General features: G+C 38.5%; 1 protein-coding gene across 2 annotated transcripts in view; it reads left to right on the top strand.

Annotated features, from left to right (window-relative positions):
• PPP4R3B (protein phosphatase 4 regulatory subunit 3B) overlaps positions 1 to 19,540 on the top strand; it is a 66,408-nt gene that overhangs the window by 8,092 nt on the left and 38,776 nt on the right. For both annotated transcript variants that reach the window (XM_053588873.1, XM_053588872.1), the window contains exons 3-4: positions 4,444 to 4,542; positions 14,432 to 15,055. In XM_053588873.1, coding sequence (XP_053444848.1) covers positions 4,444 to 4,542; positions 14,432 to 15,055 — 723 coding nt within the window. The remainder of the gene's footprint in view (positions 1 to 4,443; positions 4,543 to 14,431; positions 15,056 to 19,540) is intronic.

The following is a 19,540-nucleotide window of genomic DNA, read 5'->3' as shown; positions in this document are numbered from 1 at the left end:
AGATGGTTTTGTGACTATGATTTAGAAACTGGAAACCCTTCCCCGCCCTCCAAAGGTGTTATATACCAAGTTTTAAATATAATTGTAAAGTGTCATTTAGACCCTGGACTAAGAATAACTGGTTTAAATCCTATTGGGGACAGGCATGGTGGCTCACACTTATAATCCTAGCACTTTGAGAGGCTGAAGCAGAAGCATCACTTGAGACCAGGAGTTTGAAACTAACCTTAGCACCATAGTGAGACCCTGTTTCTACAAAAAATAGAAAAATCAGCCACGCATGGTAGCGCATACCTGTAGTCCCAGCTACTCTAAAGGCCAAGTAAGGAGGATCCCTTGAACCCAAAAGTTTGAAGTTGCCAAGAGCTCTGATGAAGCCAGTGAATTCTAGCCCAGGCAACAGAGCAAGATCCTGTGGATAGATGGATAGACAAGGGAGGAAAGGAAAAGGAAGGGAAAAGAAAAAAGAAAGAATTGGGCTGTAATGTTTTTAATGTAAAAGTTGAAAACAACCATTTCTTACAATAACACTACATTTTGACAACCTAATTTCACTAAGGGCTAAATTGTCAAAGCTTCTCTTCCCCAGCCCATTTCTTACTCCTCTTATAAGGAGTGCACATAATCATCTTTTTCATCCTTTTAAAGGACCTGACCAAATGTAACTGACTTTTTTTTTTTTTTTTGAGACAGAGTCTCACTTTGTCACCCTCAGTAGAGTGCTATCGTATCACAGCTCACAGCTCACAGCAACCTCAAACTTTTGGGCTTAAGCGATTCTCTTGCCTCAGCCTCCCAAGTGGGTGGGACTATAGGTGCCGACCACAGCGCCCAGTCTCACTCTGGCTCAGGCTTGTCTCAAACTCATGAGCTCAGGCAGTCTACCTGCCTTGGCCTCCCAGAGTGCTAGGATTATAGGCGTGAGCCACTGTGCCTGGCCTGACTTTTCCTGCAAACTCATTTGTAATAAAATCTGATTCCGGGCGGCACCTGTGGCTCAGTTGGTAAGGCGCTGGCCCCATATACCGAGGGTGGTGGGTTCAAACCCAGCCCCAGCCAAACTGCAACCAAAAAATAGCCGGGTGTTGTCGCGGGCGCCTGTAGTCCCAGCTACTTGGGAGGCTGAGGCAAGAGAATCGCTTAAGCCCAGGAGTTGGAGGTTGCTGTGAGCTGTGTGAGGCCACGGCACTCTACCGAGGGCCATAAAGTGAGACTCTGTCTCTACAAAAAAAATAAAAATAAAAATCTGATTCCCTAGAGACACAATGGTAGTTAAATGTTTTAGTTTAGTAGAGGAAAACTCTTAAGTTTCTTTTCATTTGAACAGAGGCATTAATAATGTCCCAAAGACACGAAATCATTTGCCTTGCACAAGTGAATAGAAAATATAATAGCATAATGGTTGAAAACAGATGTTTCTGTGAAAAATTGACCTTGGCTATCTCTAGGTTTTTTGGATTGGCAGGATTTGACACTTCTCTTTCCATTTTAAGTATTCTTGTGCTGTTTCTATGCTCTCTCTCTCCTAGATGATTTTACTCTGACCCTTGGAATGAACAATTTTTAGCAGTATTCCTTCTAAAAATTGCTGAATCTGTGGGGCAGTGATCAGGGTAATCACCCATTGGAGTAGATGAATGGTTCAAAGAGCTGGAAGGTTCCTAGTCATGACATTTTCCTGTTCTCTTTTAACCAACTAGAGATACAGTTAGGTCATTTCCTAAATTTGACTTACCAAAATAATTACCTATGACCCTTGTTAAAAATAAGGATTCTTGGAATTCACTCCAAACCTGTCCCCAGAGGAGAGCCATGGTAATCTTGTTTTTAACCATTCCTCAAGGTCAGTCTGCTTTGCATTGAAAAAGAACTCTAAATCATACTTGGTTTCTGAGATTTTGACTAGATCAGGGAAAAGAAGGTTAAGAATGAGAAGGAAGGAGTAAAAGAAAATGATGATGAAAAAGGTAATTACCTTAATTCTGATTTCACTGTTTACTTGGACCTCCTTTCAGAAACTGGGTTGAAGCCAAACCAGGAGTCTTCATTGGCTAAATAAAGGGTTTTGGATTTCATTCAGTAGTACTGTCTCCATCTATAGCTAAACTATCTATAGGTCTCCAACGTAGAATGCATAATAGGAGAATTGGGGTTTGCGAAGAAACCTGTTCATGTAATTTATCAAAAGAAGATGCTGAGTTTTATTAATATTTAATAAACAATAAGTCAACTGGTAAAGAGTCAAAATGATTTGAAGGTTGAGACCTTTTCCCTATCCCCCAACAACCTCTGGGGAGGGGAGAGATTGAAAGTTAAGTCTGTCACCAGTGGCCATTGATTGAGTCAAACAGGCCTACATAATAAAGCCTGTATAAAAACCCACACATGGGGCAGCGCCTGTGGCTCAAGGAATAGGGCGCCGGTCCCATATGCCAGAGGTGGCGGGTTCAAACCCAGCCTTGGCCAAAAACCAAAAAAAAAAAAAAAAAAAAAAAAAAAACCCCACACATGCTGGGTTCTGGGTGAGGGGAGCTTCCAAGTAGATGAACAAGTGAAAGTTCCTGGAGGGTGGTGTGCCTGGCCTATAGCTCACCCTGTGCCTTTATTTGTGTCCTTTAAAATATCCCTCATATTAAATATGTAAATGTAAGTAAGTGTCTGAAATACTCTAGTAAATTAATTGAACCTAAGGAGAAGTTGCAGGAACACCAATTTATAGCTATTGGTTGGAAGTACAAGTAAACTACCTAGAGATTGCAATTGGCATCAGAAATAGGGGCAGTCTTAATGGGACTGAGGCTTCAACCCGTGGGATCCGATGCTATCTCTAGGTAAATTTAGTGTCAGAATTGAATTGGAGCACGCCCAGCTGGTGTCCACTGAAGAATTAGTTAATTGGTTGTTGGTGGAGAGAAATCCCTGCACAAGTCTTGGTGATCAGAGGTCACAAAAGCATTTTGTGTTGTGCGAGTGTGGTGGGAGAAACTGAGTTTGTTTATTCCCATATTCTCAGACCCACCTGTGGTAAATTATTGTAACCCATGTATGTAAGTAACTGTTTGCAAATATTTTCTAATTCTAACCCAGACAAAATGGACAAGTGCCCTAAAAAGCATTGATGATAATATAAGAATGAACAAGATATGATCAAACTGACATTTATACTCCTACTGTTTGTCAACTATGTGACAAAATAGAAACAGTGATGTAATAGATCTGACAAGAAATTGCCTCTCCCTAAAAGTTTAGAGCTATACTAAAAGGATAATTTTATATATGTATTTATATCCACTGTTGTGTATGGGTATGTTATGCCCTAAGTGTATATTGGATCTTAAAATGCTAACAGGCCGAGTACAGTGGCTCACACCTGCAATCCTAGCACTAAGGGAGGCTAAGGCAGGAGGATCCCTTGTGCTCAGGAGTTTGAGACCAGAGTAAACAAGAGGGTGGCACTAAAAATAGAAAAATTAGCTGGGCATCATGACAGGTGCCTGTAGTCCCAGCTATTCCAGAGGCTGAGGCAGGAGGATAGCTTGAACCCAGTTGTTTAGGTTGCTGTGAGCTGAGATGCCACTGCACTCTACCCTGGGCAGCAGAGTGAGACTCTGTCCCCAAAACAAACGGACCAATAATACAGAACCATGTCCTTCAAACATTTAAGATTTTATCTTTATATAAGCTGTTGCCCTGGGTAGAGTACTAGTGGCATCATAGCTCACCGCAACCTTGAACTCTTGGGCTTAAGGGATCCTCCTACATAAGCCTCTCAAGTAGCTGGGACTACAGGTACTTGTCGCAGTTTTCCTATTTTTAGTAGAGACAGGGTCTCCCTCTTCCTCGGGCTGGTCTCCAACTCCTGAGCTCAAGCAGTCTACCCACCTCAGCCTTCTAGAGAGCTAAGATTACAGGTGTGACCCACCCACCTGGCCTAGTTAGCTTACTTTTAAAACAGTGGTTCTCAACCTTCCTAATGCCCTAAACCTTTAATACAGTCCAAAGGGGTCGCGACCCACAGGTTGAGAACCCCTGCTTTAAACAGTTGACAACCAGTTTAAGGGAAAGGTAAACAGAGAAATAGTTACCAAATAGAATACCTGATCTTCTGGAAACTACAGAAAACAGATGGTTAGAATGTCTTCATTACGGTTTTGGCCAAGAGTGACTAGCCTTTCGATTAAATATTATTTTGGTAACATGAGCCAGAGTCTACTAATTTGCTTTAATATTTTTTGTTTTAGAAAATTGCTCAATGTCATTTGTGTACCAAAGCTACTATTTCATTGCTAATATATTACTAAAAATGTCAAGACTGTATATATTAATTTCATTTATCAGAGGGCATTTGTCATTGTACTGTTCCCAGTTTTCTTGTTTTTTATTTGAACTTTATAGATATTTCTTTTCTAATGTGATGATGAAGAAATCTTTATTTTTAAACAGGATACATTAATTGTTTGGTCAGAAGCAGAGAACTATGATCTGGCTCTGAGTTTTCAAGAGAAAGCTGGTTGTGATGAGATTTGGGAAAAAATTTGTCAGGTAAGATTGTTTTTATAATGTTTAACTTTTGTTTTCATGTGTTCTTGAGTTTTTGTTTCCTTTTTAACTTCAAAGATGTTTCCTTTTTACATAGACTGTGGAGAGATAATGTCTTAATGTGAGGATCAACAGCAACCTGGAAATTTTTTGTATTTTATAGCAAATTCTTTTACTTAAAAATTTAAAAGCCTGGCTCGGGCACCTGTAGTGGCGGCTAGGGCACCAGCCACATACGCCAGAGCTGGCGGGTTCGAACCCAGCCCAGACCTGCCAAAACAATGACAACTACAGCAGAAAAATAGCCAGACGTTGTGGTGGGCACCTGTAGTCCCAGCTACTTGGGAGGCTGAGGCAAGAGAATCACTTAAGCGCAAGAGTTAGAGGTTGCTGTGAGCTGTTACGCCATAGCACTCTGCCAAAGGCAATATAATAAGATTCTGTCTCAAAAGAAAATATATATATATATATGTGTATACATATATATGTGTATATATATATTTAAAAGCCAAAAATCCATTTTGTCATAATTTTGCCACACCACTTTAGATTTCAATAGCATGTATTTATAATTAGAGCCGTATAGAATAGCAAGATCTTTAAATAAATTAGAAGAGGATTAAAATACAGATTTTTAGGTTTGGGGTTTTTGTTTTTTTTTTTTAATATTTGGTCACGTGTTTGCCTAACATTGATGAATACTGGGCCAGGGAGTAATTATCAAAAGTATTCATGACTCACACTAGTCTGAAAGTAGTGAGTTGTCTTGATTGCTCACAGTTAGTAACTCCTCTTTCTACTCATTACCCCCTTCTCTCTACTGTATTTGGCTGGTCTTAAGAAAATGAAAAGTACTTATGACTTCATCTCATGTGGAACTTACAGTCTAACAGAGCATTTAGGAATATGGTAACTCTTAGGTAACTAGAATTTTTATTTATTTATTTTTATCTTTATATAAGCTGTTGTTGCCTTCAGTAGAGTGCTGTGGCATCACAGCTCACAGCAATCTCAAACTTTTGGACTTAAGCTATTCTCTTGCCTCAGCCTCCCAAGTAGCTGGGACTACACGCACCGGCCACAATGCTGGGCTATTTTTGTTGTTGTTGTTCTAGTTGTCATTATTGTTTGGGCCAGGTTTGAACCAGCCAGCTCTCGTGTATATGGCTGGCGCCCTAACCACTGAGTTATGGGCACCAAGCCTAGAATTTTTTTTAAATAAACTTTTTATTTTGTAACAGTTTTAAGTTTACAGAAAATGTGAACAGAAAATACAGAGAATTTCTGTATACTTTCCCTGACACCAGCACCCTCCCAACTGCACATAGTACATACAGTAAGCATCTTATGTAAAATGATACATTTGTCATATTAGTGAGCTATAATATTAATGTATTATTAACTAAAGTTCATGCATTATTCATATTTCCTCAGCTTTACCCTAATGTCCTTTTTCTGTTCCAGAATCCCCTATAGGATACCATATTGCATTTACACTAGTCTCCTTGTCTCCTTCTCTTGTCTCTGGCAGTTGGAAATCATGACCTTCATGTTAACTACCTTTTTCTATGAATGGGTATGATTGGTTACCTAGTACATTCTTTTGTAATTGGTGTGTGGGGGGGGGGGGTTGTTTTTAGCCACTGCCCTTTTCATTTACATGAGCTTTTCTCTCTAGTGATTCTTGTCACTAAAGGTTCTTCAACTGGTTTTCTGGATATGACCACAATCTTTTTTTCCCCTTCATCTTCCCAATAACATTGCCACACAGTGGCTCACGAAAAGTACGTGTGAACCTTTCTAATCTAATAGATAAGGCTTGTTTGACACATGGCCCTGGGTTACTAAATTACTCTTAATCAGAGTAGGTGCTTTTTTTTCTCTCCTCATATCTTAATACCCCACAAGTATTTCTAGAGCATTATTACTATAAATTAGTAAATAGCAGAATTCTAGCTGATAAGCAATTGAAATCAATAACCAGTAAATGTGATTTTGCCAGTTTGTGCCATACACATAGGATAAAATCCAAATTGTTTTGTTTTTGTTTTTCCTCTAGTTAAACTTATGGATGGTGATAATGAGAGGGTCCTAATTTTCACCATTTTATTCCCTATGCGTTTTTCAAGGATTAAGATTGAATTTTTTGACTCACACCAGTAGCTCAGTGGTTAGGGCACCGGCCACATACACCAAGGCTGGTGGGTTCGAGCCCGGCCTGGGCCTGCTAAACAACAATGACAACTGCAACCCAAAAATAGCTGGGCATTGTGGCAGGCACCTGTAGACCCAACTACTTGGGAGGCTGAGGCAAGAGAATCACTTAAGCCCAAGAGTTTGAGGTTGCTATGAGCTGTGACACCACAGCACTCTACCGAGGGTGGCAACTTGAGACTCTATCTCAAAAAAAAAAAAGATTGAATTTTTTGTGTGTGCAAAATTTTCTGTAAAATAGTGGCCAGGCGCAGTGGCTTATACCTGTGGTCTTAACACTCTGGAAGACCAAGACAGGAGGATCGCTTGAGTTCAGGAATTTAAGATCAACTAGAATAAGAGTGAGACACCAACTCTACCAAAAATAGAAAAAATCAGCCAGGCATGTGGCATGTGCCTATAGACCCAACTGTTTGGAGGCTGAGGCAAGGAAGATCACTTACACTCAGGAGTTTAAGGTGGCAGTGAGCTATAATGATGCCACTGCATTCTAGCCGGGAGAACAGAGGAAAAGTCTGTCTCACCCCAAAAAAAAAAAAAAAAAAAAAATTCTGTAAAATGTGATTTAATTTAAAATGTAGGGCGGTGCCTGTGGCTCAGTGAGTAGGGTACCAACCCCATATACCGAGGGTGGTGGGTTTGTGGTGGGCGCCTGTAGTTCCAGCTACTTGGGAGGCTGAGGCAAGAGAATCACCTAAGCCCAAGAGCTGGAGGTTGCTGTTAGCTGTGACGCTATGGCACTCTACCGAGGGCGACAAAGTAAGACTCTAATCTATCTCTAAAAAACAAACAAAAAATTTTTAATCTAAAATGACCTCACTTATATACTTAAAAGATGCATTCAATAAATATTCACAGTTCTGTTCTTGGTTCAAGATTAGTTTGAATCATGTATTCATCCGTGAAATGTCAAAAAAATCTGCTCCATGCACATAGTGAAAGCATATTAGGCCAAGTGCAGTGGCTCAATGCCTTATAATCCTAGTACTTTGGGAGACCAAGGCAGGAAGATTGCTTGAGCTTAGAAGTTCAAGACCAGTCTAAGCAATAGCGAGACCACATTTCTATAGAAAACAGAAAAATGAGCCTGGTGTGGTGGCTCATTCCTGTAGTTCAGCTACTGGGGATAGTGAAGCAGAAGGATGGCTGGAGCCCAGGTCTTTGACGTTGTATGGGCTTTGGTGAATGATGCTGCTGCACGCTAGCCAGAGTGATAGAACAAGACTCCATCTCACAATAACAACAACAAAGAGCATATTAAAGGATATGAGATTATTAAAATCATTACTTTATTAAAAGAGAATGTTACAGTAATATTTATGAAGGTCTTCAGAATGTTAATAGCAATATGTGAAAAGTAACTTTTGGGAGGAGCAGGAGATACTGAGTGGTCAGCAGCTAGCTCATCGCTACTCATGGGCCTTGTTGGATCGTTGCCTCATTTCTCCCTGGACAGAGAGGGAGGGAGGCTTTGATATTAAGAAGGAGCCGCTGCCACCATTGTTCCAAGCTTAAAATCTCAAGCTTATTTGCTGGAGACTCAGATGTTGGCCTCAGCTCGTAGGCTGAATTCACCACCTCCACCCATGAAAATTTCTATATTGAGACAAACAAAAAGATCCTTCAAAAAGCAACACCTATTATATCCTGGGCTTGGCAGCAAGGAAGAAGACGGGTAGTGGAAATCCTACAATCTAAAAAGCAGACTGGCCAGGCACAGTGGCTAATGCCTGTAATCCTAGCACTCTGGGAGGCCAAGGCCGCTGGATTGTTTGAACTCACAAGTTGGAGACCAGCCTGAGCAAAGCAAGACCCTGTCTCTACTAAAAATAGAAAAACTGAGGCAAGTGAACCGCTTCAGCCTAAGAGTTTGAGGTTGCTGTGAGCTGTTGATACCATGGCACTCTGCCCAGGGTGACAGAATGAGATTCTATCCCCCCAAAAAAGCAGACTAAAAGGTGACTAAGAAGCTCAAGGTGGGTAGTGGAGAAAGTTACAACATTCCAGGAACAACCAACAACAGCTTGATAGAAGACCAAGGATCAGAATTGCCAGATGAAGACTGTTGATGAGAAAAAAGAAAGGGAACATGGTTGTAACTCATCAGTAGCTGCATGGCAAGCCATGCAGAATGGGGGAAAGAACATTTTCCAGTAATCAAAATTATAACTCGAGCTTATCAAGTTCCAGCTTACTTTTTAAATTTCAAAGTAATCAAAACGTTGCTGGAGCCAAATGTAGCGAGCCACAATCACTAAATGTTCTTCCCAAACCTCCAAGCCACTGGGTTCCTATTTTCTTTAATCCTTCAGATAAGGAAATAATGACATTTCAACATAAAACCTTAAAGTACAGGTGTAAAGTAAGATAAAGGGCTGTTGTTTAAATTTAGGTGTTTATAGTAAGCTGCTCTGAAGTAGATTCACTAGGGAATCTTTTTGTGTAGAAGTAATTAATGTAAAAAACATAATTAGACTTCATCTCATTGCTTTATGTGTTGTATGCACTGTGATGTAATTGTAGTAAGTGCAGTGCAGCCTAAAGTAACTATTTGGTAATAAATATTCTCAATTGAGTATCTTATAAGTGAAATTTTAAATTTGGAGAAATGGTAAAGGAATCAACTTTTTCTGTTGTTTTTTTGGGGGGAAATAGTAATTTAAGATTATCATTCATTGTTCTCAGGAAATTTGCAAATTGAGATCGTGAATAGGATTATAAATATCTAGCTAAGACATGCAAGGATTGAAAACTAGTTGAACATTTGAAAGCTCAATATACTAGAAGCAGCCATGCCAATAATAATGCCAACAATCTGATGTACTGCCCCCCCAAAAAAAGTGAATTTTTATTTTATTTTATTTATTTACTTTTTTTTTTTTTTTGAAGAATCTTACTCTGTCACCCTGGGTAGAGTGCCCTGGCATCATCATAGCTCACAGCAACCTCAAGTTCTTAGATTCAAGAGATCCTCTTACCTTAGCCTTCCAAGTAGCTGGGACTGTAGATGTCTGCCACAGCGTCCAGCTAGTTTTTGTAGAGACAGGGTTTCATTCTTGTTCAGGCTGATCTCAAACATCTGAGCTCAAGCAATCCACCTCCCTTAGCCTCCCAGAGTGCTAGGATTACAGGCAGGAGCCACTGCGCTGTGAATTTTTCTTAATAGTTGCATTTTAGTACAGTGGTAAATGTGGAAAGGGTACTTGAGGCTTATTAGAATGAGGCCCTATTTTTAATGCAGTGGGTAGGTGTTTACCAACAAATGCCCCAAAATCATTTTTTATAGAAACAGTATTTAATGGTCACTGAATAGCTTTCAAACTGTTTTTTTGGTATTATACCCCTGCATATGCTATTCAGACAGTGATCTGGCCTCATCCTTCCTGCAAAGCCTGCTTAAAGTGGGGAATTGTATAATGTGGTAGTGTTAAGTACCTAGGGAGGAAAGAGTCATGTAAATACACGTAATAAACTTATAGCACGTGTGAAGTTTTCTTGGCCTTTATCCTACAAAAATAGAATTAGTTTAGTATGAATTTACTGAATATAAGACCATGGACTGTTTTTTATACTATGGCCTAATTTTAAAGTTCTAAAAATATTTTGTTTTTAAAGTTTGCCCTTGTACTAAAGTGCCAATGTTATGTTATGAGTAATTTGGTTGTAAACTATATTTCAAAATAAAGCCTAGTGTACTAAGTTTTATATTACATCTAAAAAGATTTAAATTGCTAAAACACTCCTTATTTTTACAAGGTGAAATGCAGTATGGGACTTTTTTTTCCCCCCTTTTTAAGCCCAAAGCATCTGGCTAACCTTTAAAGATTCATTTTGCTTTCATCAGTTCTTGCAACCTGTGATACAGGGTTTAGTGTAAGGTGCCATTGTTTGTCAAGAGTAAGCGCAACCCAGAGAACTACTTTATGCAAAAGATGTCATCTCTTGCCTAATATTTTGATAACATGTTTTACCAACTGTTAAGAGTAAATGCTAAATATAACAGTTTAACCCAGTAGCAAGTTAAAAGAAGTGTGTGAGTTAAAAAATTTGGCTATTCAATATTCTGTTTCCTTTTTTTTTTTTTTTGACATTTATAAGCAGAATAGCTGGTTGTTCTCTAACTAAATTTATATGAAATAATATTGTCTAAGTCAATTTTTTTTATTGTTGGGGATTCATTGAGGGTACAAGAAACTAGGGCCTAAGTCAAAATTGATATCTTAAAGTACTTAATGTAACAAATTTGAAGCATGAAATTTAAAAATAAAATTGTTTTTATCCCCTCCCCCCAAAGAGTAACTTTTGACAATTATAAATTCCTGAAAAGTGATATTTTATTTTGTATTATTACTCTGCTCCCTAATGCCAACATGGTAACTGACGCATACTGTATGTGTACTGAGTCTACATTTAATAAATGAATAATGGAAAAGTCAGATGTCCACACATCTTTTTTAGAACTAGGGTGTTGATTTATATATCTGCCAGAACATAAATTTATATGGTGGGTAATATGTTTCAGCGATCAGCTCTTCAGATTGTATATCCCCTCACACAATATATATTCTTGAATATACAGATATTCTTTAAGACTTTGTATATTTTCTCTGGAAAATTTTTTGTTTGTTTGTTTTTGTTTTTTTTTGTGGGTTTTTTTTTTTTGGCCGGGGCTGAGTTTGAACCCGCCACCTCCGGCATATGGGACCGGCGCCCTACTCCTTGAGCCACAGGCGCCGCCCTTCTCTGGACATTTTTGCTGGAATTTATTTTGTACTCTTTTCACTCATGTAGTTGAGGTCGTCCCCACGGCCACTTACCATTTCAATAATTCATTCAAAAGACTTGAAGAATTCAGTAATAATGTCAAACTCGTTGTAGTTTATTACAGTGAAATGATACAGGTTGAAATTACCAGTGGGCAAAACACCCAGGGCAGGGTCTAGGAGAATTCCAGGCTTGAGCCTCCAGTTGTGTCTCAGTAGAATCATTCAGACAGCACTTACAGGAGTGCTCCTGGCAGTGATGTATGGCAACATGTATGAAGTATTACCAACCAAGGAAGCTTACCTCAAACCTTTGTGTCCAGCATTTTCATTGGGTGTCTCTCATATAAGCCTGGCTGATGGCCCGGGTGGCTGATCTTATTTTGCAGCACCTCCAGGGGTCAAGGATACCTCAAGGCCCAAGGCCTTCTGTTAAGACAATGGCGCATTTATGAGGCAGGATGTTCTGGTGTTCAGAGTTTTCTTCTCAGGAAGAATTGGACAGGGGCCAAACCTTTCTTTAGGCAAGATTAATCTTTTACTGCCCAAGCCACCCCTTGACCAGAACTCATACATTAAAATGGTATTTGTCTGAGCATATGCATTTAATATAGCAGTTATATGACTGATAGTGTCAGTATAAATATGCCTTATTTTGGAAGAGCCTCTATCTATGAGGTAGAGATAGATCTAAAGAAATGACTAATCTGTCCTGTAAAGCCATGACATACTTTTTATATTTTTGTACTAATTTGATTACTCATTCCCTTCCTTGTTATACAGTTTATACCTTATGATAAACTTGTACAGAACTGTTAAGCATAGAAATTAACCAATAGTTAACAAAATCCAGTTCTTCCTTAGGCCAGTCACTTTATATCACCATTACATCTCCCAGTACATTGATCAATATTATGAGATTTATGGTACATAAGGTAGCTCAATCAGCAATATAAGTGTTATACCACATCACGGTGTAGTAATAGATGTAACCTGAGAGTCTAGATACTGGCGCATTGCTCAAATCCTACCCATTAACAGTTCATCCAGTTCATCATCATATTGTATGACAAACCATACAGAGCAATGTCAGTCTTCAAAATTTATAGGTTTCCATTGACTTTTCAGGTTCCAAGATCAGGGGTGGTCTTGGCAAATACATGGCTTCATTATTCCAGAGATCTGGTATAACTGAGCTAAGAGACAATTCCTCTCCTCTCTTACTCTGAGCCTTTCTTGAGGCACCAATGTTAATACTGAATTCCCTTATAGCATTACTCCTTTATTTTTTCTTTGCTTTCTATTACTATTTCTCCTTCTCTCCATTTTTCACTGATTTTTAGGTGAACGTTCCCACCTTTGGAGGGGGTGTTAAATTTAGCCATGCTGCTAGTCCAGCAAAGTTAATTCTTTACTGCACAATTTAGCACTAACTTGTAAGACTAGAAGGAAATTCTTCTGAGTTCGTAAGGATTTTATGTGAACCGCTTTTATCCTTTCCTTTATAATTATGTGTCAATTTCCCTAAGCTCAGTTTACAAGAAGGTGTATCCATCTATGATTTTTTTCTAAGGTCTTAGATCTCTTCTTCATGTATTACTTTAGTGACCTTGAAAACTTTTGAAATTTGCTGTACGCAGGATATTTGGGATATTTTGAGGATAGTCGCACTTTTAACGTTAAAGAGTTGGAAGGCTGAGGCAAGTGGGTTGCTTGAGCTCAGAAGTTCCAGACTAGCCTGAGCAAGAGTGAGAGACCCTGTCTCTAAAAAAATAGGCAGGTGTTGTGGCAGGTGCCTGTAGTCCCAGCTACTTGGGAAGCTGAGGCAAGAAGATTGCCTAAGCCCAAGAGTTTGAGGTTGCTGTGAGCTATGATAGTACGGCACTCTAACTAGAGTGACAAAGTGAGACTCTATCTCAAAAAATAAATAAATTGTTTTTAATTTAAAAAAAACGTAAGGAGTTAGAAAAAATTTATAAAGAGTAGTGATATAAACATTTTTGTTGTTGAATAGAGTAATTCATTATAGAAGAAAATTTGTTAGTTGTGTTTATCTTGAGCTATCAAGCGATCAATCCTCTTGCCTCAGCCTCCCGAGTAGCTGAGACTACAGACATACATACACCACAGGGCTCTGCTAGTTTTTCTATTTTTAATAGAGACAGGGTCTTGCTCTTGCTCTTGCTCAGGCTTGTCTCAAACTCCTGAGCTCAGGCAGTCTATCTGCCTCAGCTTCTCATAGTGCTGGATTATAAGCATGAGCCTCGGCACCCAGCCCCAAATGCCTTTTTTTTTCTTTAAGAGACTTTAAAAGCAGTTTTAGGTTCACAGTAAAAGCAAATATTTTTCCAAAAGAAAATTTCAAAAGTAATTTGAGGAAATTGTATTTTTTCACTCTGAATATATGAGGATGATTTAGTTTTGTTTGAACTTAGTAGTTTCCTTGTCAAACCAATGTAATGATGTGGGATTACTTTAAGAGTGATACATAGTGGTATGGGGATAAATAGAAGAGTTACCTTTCACAAAATTCAAAATTACTATGGATGGTCAGTTTATTAAGCAACTCTTCATTGTTACAATATAACTTAATAACCATGAATCTACATAATATCAACTGAAATGTTTAGGTTCTCAGCAATTAGAGTTAATCTCAAGTTATAAGTTGGGAAATTTATAGATGAAATTACCTATAGTGATTTAGTTAGGCTCAAATAGTTGACTATAAACTTTGTGTATTTTTCCCTACTGTACGTCACTGTTGATTAGCAGTGACTATGTTACTAGTATTGGAACTTTGTAAGGTATTTTTACTGAAGGTCACTGATTTGATTTCTAAGATTTTGAGTTATTCTCTTTTTCTTTTTGTTTTATTTTATATTTTAAAGTGACTGGCTATACTTGGGTATTTTTAGGTTCAGGGTAAGGACCCATCAGTGGAAGTCACTCAGGACCTCATTGATGAATCAGAAGAAGAACGATTTGAAGAAATGCCTGAAACCAGTCATCTGATTGACCTGCCCACGTGTGAACTCAATAAACTTGAAGAGATTGCTGATTTAGTTACCTCAGTTCTCTCCTCACCTATCCGCAGGGAAAAGCTGGCTCTGGCCTTAGAAAATGAAGGCTATATTAAAAAACTACTGCAGCTGTTCCAAGCTTGTGAGAACCTAGAAAACACTGAAGGCTTACACCATTTATATGAAATTATTAGAGGAATCTTATTCCTAAACAAGGCAACTCTTTTTGAGGTAATGTTTTCTGATGAGTGTATCATGGATGTCGTGGGATGCCTTGAATATGACCCTGCTTTGGCTCAGCCAAAAAGACACAGAGAATTCTTGACCAAAACTGCAAAGTTTAAGGAAGTTATACCAATAACAGACTCTGAACTAAGGCAAAAAATACATCAGACTTACAGGGTGCAGTACATTCAGGATATCATTTTGCCTACACCATCTGTTTTTGAGGAGAATTTTCTTTCTACTCTTACGTCTTTTATTTTCTTCAACAAAGTTGAGATAGTCAGCATGTTGCAGGTAAGTAAACTGAGGTATTCTTCACTGTTCTGTTTTTAGGTATTTAGTTCTCTTAATTAAGCTGGTGTTCTTGACCTTTTTTTCTTTTTAAATTAGGATTTTTGTTTTTTGTTTAAATGTACTGTAAGTATAAAAAAACAGACTTTATCTTGTGGTTTTTATAAAGGGGTATAAATTTTTAATGAAACTTTACAGTTTTAGGTGGTTTATAATGCAGCTGGTATTTTCATTTGTTTGGAGTTTTTTTGAGACAGAGTCTTGCTCTATCATCCTGGATAGAGTTCCGTGGCATCAGCCTGGCTTACAGCAACCTCAAATTCCTAGGCTCAAGCGATCCACTTTCCTCAGCCCCCCCAGTAGCTGGAACTACAGGTGCATGCCACCATGCCCAGCTAATTTTTCTGTTTTTAGTAGAGATGAAGTCTCATTGTGCATAGGCTGCTCTCAAACTCCCATTCTGAAATTATCTCCTGCCTCAGCCTCCCAAAGTGCTAGGATTATAGGCATGAGCTACACATTTCTTTTAATTTAATATTCATATTTTTTAAATTGAGAAAGGCCAGGCATTGTGGTTCATGCCTATAATCCTAGCACTCTGGGAGGCCGAAGTGGGAGGATAATTTCAGAATGGGAGTTTGAGAACAGCCTAAGCAAGAGGGAGAGCCATCTCTACAAAAAAATATATATATATTAGTTGGCCATGGCGAGTTGTACCTATAATTTCACCTACTAGGGAGGCTGAGGCAGCAGGAGCACTTGAGCCCAGAAGTTTGAAGTTCTGGGGATCTCTGATGATACCACTTCACTTTAGCCAGGACAACACAGCAAGACTCTTATCTCTAAAACATGGGATGGGATGGATAAAAAAAAAAAAGAAAAATATATAAAATATAAATAAAATAAAAACAGATGGCATATAAAAAGCATATAATTCACCATTTTAACCATTTTTAAGTATACTATTCAGTGATACTAAGAACATTCATAGTGTTGCACAACAATCACCACTGTTTCCAGAACTTTTTCTTTACTCCAAACATAAACTATACCCATTAAGCAGTAACTCCCCATACCCCCACTCCAGCTCTGGGTAACCACTATTCTATTTGCTGTCTCTATGATTTGCCTATTATAGATACCTATGAGTACTTTTTAGTCCATTTTGAAAACTGTGGTTATTAGGTATCTTTGAATATGTGTGCTTAAAGCTTCCCAAGTAATTCATATGTGCAACCAGCATTGAGAAATATTCCATCACTTTCAGGAAATGATAAAGAGGTTATTTGCTATGTGAAAATGATTTTATTCTCTTACTTTGAGTTGTAAAGTAAGAATTTTATACCATATATGTCATGGTAATAATTTATACCCTAACATTATAATAAGCATGCTGTTCAAGAATTTGAATTACTTGTGGTAAGACTATACTCAGTTTTCTACATAACTTTACTTCTGTAATTTCTATATTAGTTACTAAGTGTATTGAACAGCTATTTTATACTTAGTGTTGTGATTCTCAAAGTATGGTCTATGGACCCCTGGAGGTTCCAGAAGCCATTTCACAGGAGTCTAAGGTTTTTCTCTTTTCCAGCTTCATGTCAGCATATTCTTTTCATATACCTCAGCCCAAAGAAGATAACTACAACAGATGAAATGCTGAAAAACATAGGAGAATCTAGTTGTCTTCTGTTAAGCCAAACATGATGGAGATTTGCAAAACTGGAAAAGAAGGCTGGGATTACAGGCATGAGTCACTGTTCCTGGCCAGGTCCTATTTTTTAAAACCATACTGTACAATTCAGGGTGCTGTTTCACTTCCTGACAGGAAAATAGTTGTAGTCTTAATTGGAAATAAGAGTTACACTCTGTACTTCATGTCAAGATGTCAAGGACCCAGTGACAGAAGTGCAAATGTAGCTTAGAAATGTTTACTTTTGACTTCAGAAGGGCTTTCAAAATCCATAATAAAGTAAAATTATAAGTATTAATAGTTTTTTATATTTAAAAATAAATTATGAAAACTAATCTAACTATTTGTAACACTTTGTATTTTGTATATTTTTGTCATAGGTTTATTTGTGAAGGTTATAATTATGTAAATCAAATGCAGCTTTAAAAAGAAAGTCTTCAGTTGGGTGTGATAACTCATACCTGTGATCACAGCTACTCAACATGAGGTCAGGAGTCCAAGGCTACAGTGAGCTATGATCTTAACATTGGACTCCAACCTGGACAGGAAGGCCCCATCTCAAAAAAATTAATAAATTAATTTTCTTTTTAATTGTTTCTTTCTTTTTTCTTTGTTTTTTTTTTTTTTTTTTGAGACAGTCTCACTATGTCACCCTCTGTAGAGTGTGTGGCGTCACAGCTCACAGCAACCTCAAACTCTTGGGCTCACGCGATCCTCTTGCCTCAGCCTCCCAAGTAGCTGGGACTACAGGCACCCACCACAATGCCTGGCTATTTTTTGTTGCAGTTGTCATTTTTGGTTAGCTGGCCCAGGCTGGGTTGGAACCCACCAACTTTGGTGTATGTGGCTGGTGCCATAATCACTGTGCTACAGGCATGGAGCCCTTTTTATAATTGTTTTTCTTTACTTAACCACTTACTATACTAAGGATAAAGTAAGTTTTTTAAAAAAATAACCTAATTTATGGTTCACGAGACACATTTTGTGAAATAGGCAGATATTGTGAACTACCAGTATTTTTTAAATACAGAATTTGGGCCAGGTGGGGTGACTCAGGCCTGTAATCACCCTGCACTTGGGGAGGCCGAGGCAGGTAGATTGACTGAGCTCACGAGTTTGAGACTAGCCAGAGCAAGAGTGATACCCCATCTCTAAAAATAGCTGAGCCTTGTGGCGGGCACCTATAGTCCCACCTACTTAGGAGGCTAAGGCAAGAGAATCACGTGAGCCAGAGAGTTTGAGGTTACTGTGAGCTGTGACGCTACAGCACTCTACTGAGGGCAACAAAGTGAGACTCCATCTCCAAAAAAAAAAAGATGAAATAAATATGGAGTTTGTTTATTTTTTATTATTTAGAGATAATCTCTCTTGCCCAGGCTGGAATGCAGTAGTGTGATCATAGTTCCATCTAACCTTCAATTCCTGGGCTCAAGTGGTTTCTCCCACTTTAGTCTCCTGAGTAGCTAGATTCATAACTACCATGCTCAACTAATTTTTAAAAAGTTTTTTGTAGCGTCAGGGTCTTGATTATATTGCCTAGGCTAGTCTTGCCTCAATTGATGATCCTTTAGCACTGGAATTACAGGATGAGCCACTATGCCCCAGCCTATCTAGGGTCTAATACTTTGTGCCAATATTGATGCTGAATTCTGTTTTCAACAATATGTGAAAGGGGAAATAAGGTTGTGGCCAGTGGCCTCTAAACATTCATTTCCTAAAGCTTAGCTATGAGATTTCCATACAAAATTTTTTTGGCTAGGTATTAGAAGTATCCAGGCATGCTTCTGACTATCTAGTATACATGTTTGTGGCTTCTTTTGTTGTTGGTTTGTTTTGGTTTTGGGACAGGGTCTTACTCTGTTCCCAAGGCTAGAGTGCAGTGGCTTCATTGTAGCTTATAGCAACTTCAAACTCCTGGACTCCAGTGCCCCTTCTCCCTCAGCCTCAGTAGCTGGGACTGCCAGGACAAACCACCACTCCTGGCTATGTTTTATTTTTTATTGTTTTGTAAAAACAGAGTCTGTTTGTCAGGCTCATCTCAAACTTCTAGGCTTCTATCCTCGGCCTCTTAAAGTGCCAGGATTCCAGGCATGAGCCGCTACACCTGGCCTCTGGCTTTTTAAATGAGTTTTAACCTGCTATTACACGAGTTATATAAACCAAGTGAAAATATAAGCCTTTTATCCAGCTGGGCCAAAGTGCGGTGTGGTACAAAAGGTACTTAACATAAATTTTAGCTTAAATTAGATTAATTAACTGAAAAATTATACAAGAACATTTAGTGTCATCCCTGACTAAACTCTAATATGCATTAACATTTTCTTAAAGCATGATGGGGCTTAAGATTTTAGTCAATCTGAATTTTCTAGTTAATGGCAGTTGAAAAAAGTCCCTTATGTCCAGAATTGAGCAGTATACTTTTAAAATGTTTTACACATAAAATTTCTAAAAGCAAAAAAGTAAAATTTTAATTTCCACACAAACATCTACAGAATAGAGCCTTTTCTGAAAAGAAAGTTTTCATTTCTCCCCTTACTAGAAATCATGGAAGACAAGAATATTAAATGCTGACTTTTTTTTTTTTTGAGACAGAGTTTCACTTTGTCATAGCGCACAGCTACCTCAGCCTCTTGGGTGCAAGCGATCCTCTTGCCTCAGCATCCCAAGTAGCTGAGACTACAGGCGCCTGCCACAATACCTGGCTTTTTTTCTTTTTTTTTTTTTTAGAGATGGGTCTCGTTCTAGCTCAGGCTGGTCTCGAACTCCTGAGCTCAGACAATCCACCCACCTCAGCC

The sequence above is a fragment of the Nycticebus coucang genome, chromosome 4 (assembly GCF_027406575.1).
Source record: "Nycticebus coucang isolate mNycCou1 chromosome 4, mNycCou1.pri, whole genome shotgun sequence".
NCBI classification, from domain to species: domain Eukaryota; kingdom Metazoa; phylum Chordata; class Mammalia; order Primates; family Lorisidae; genus Nycticebus; species Nycticebus coucang.
This window is presented reverse-complemented; position numbering and strand designations above follow the sequence as displayed.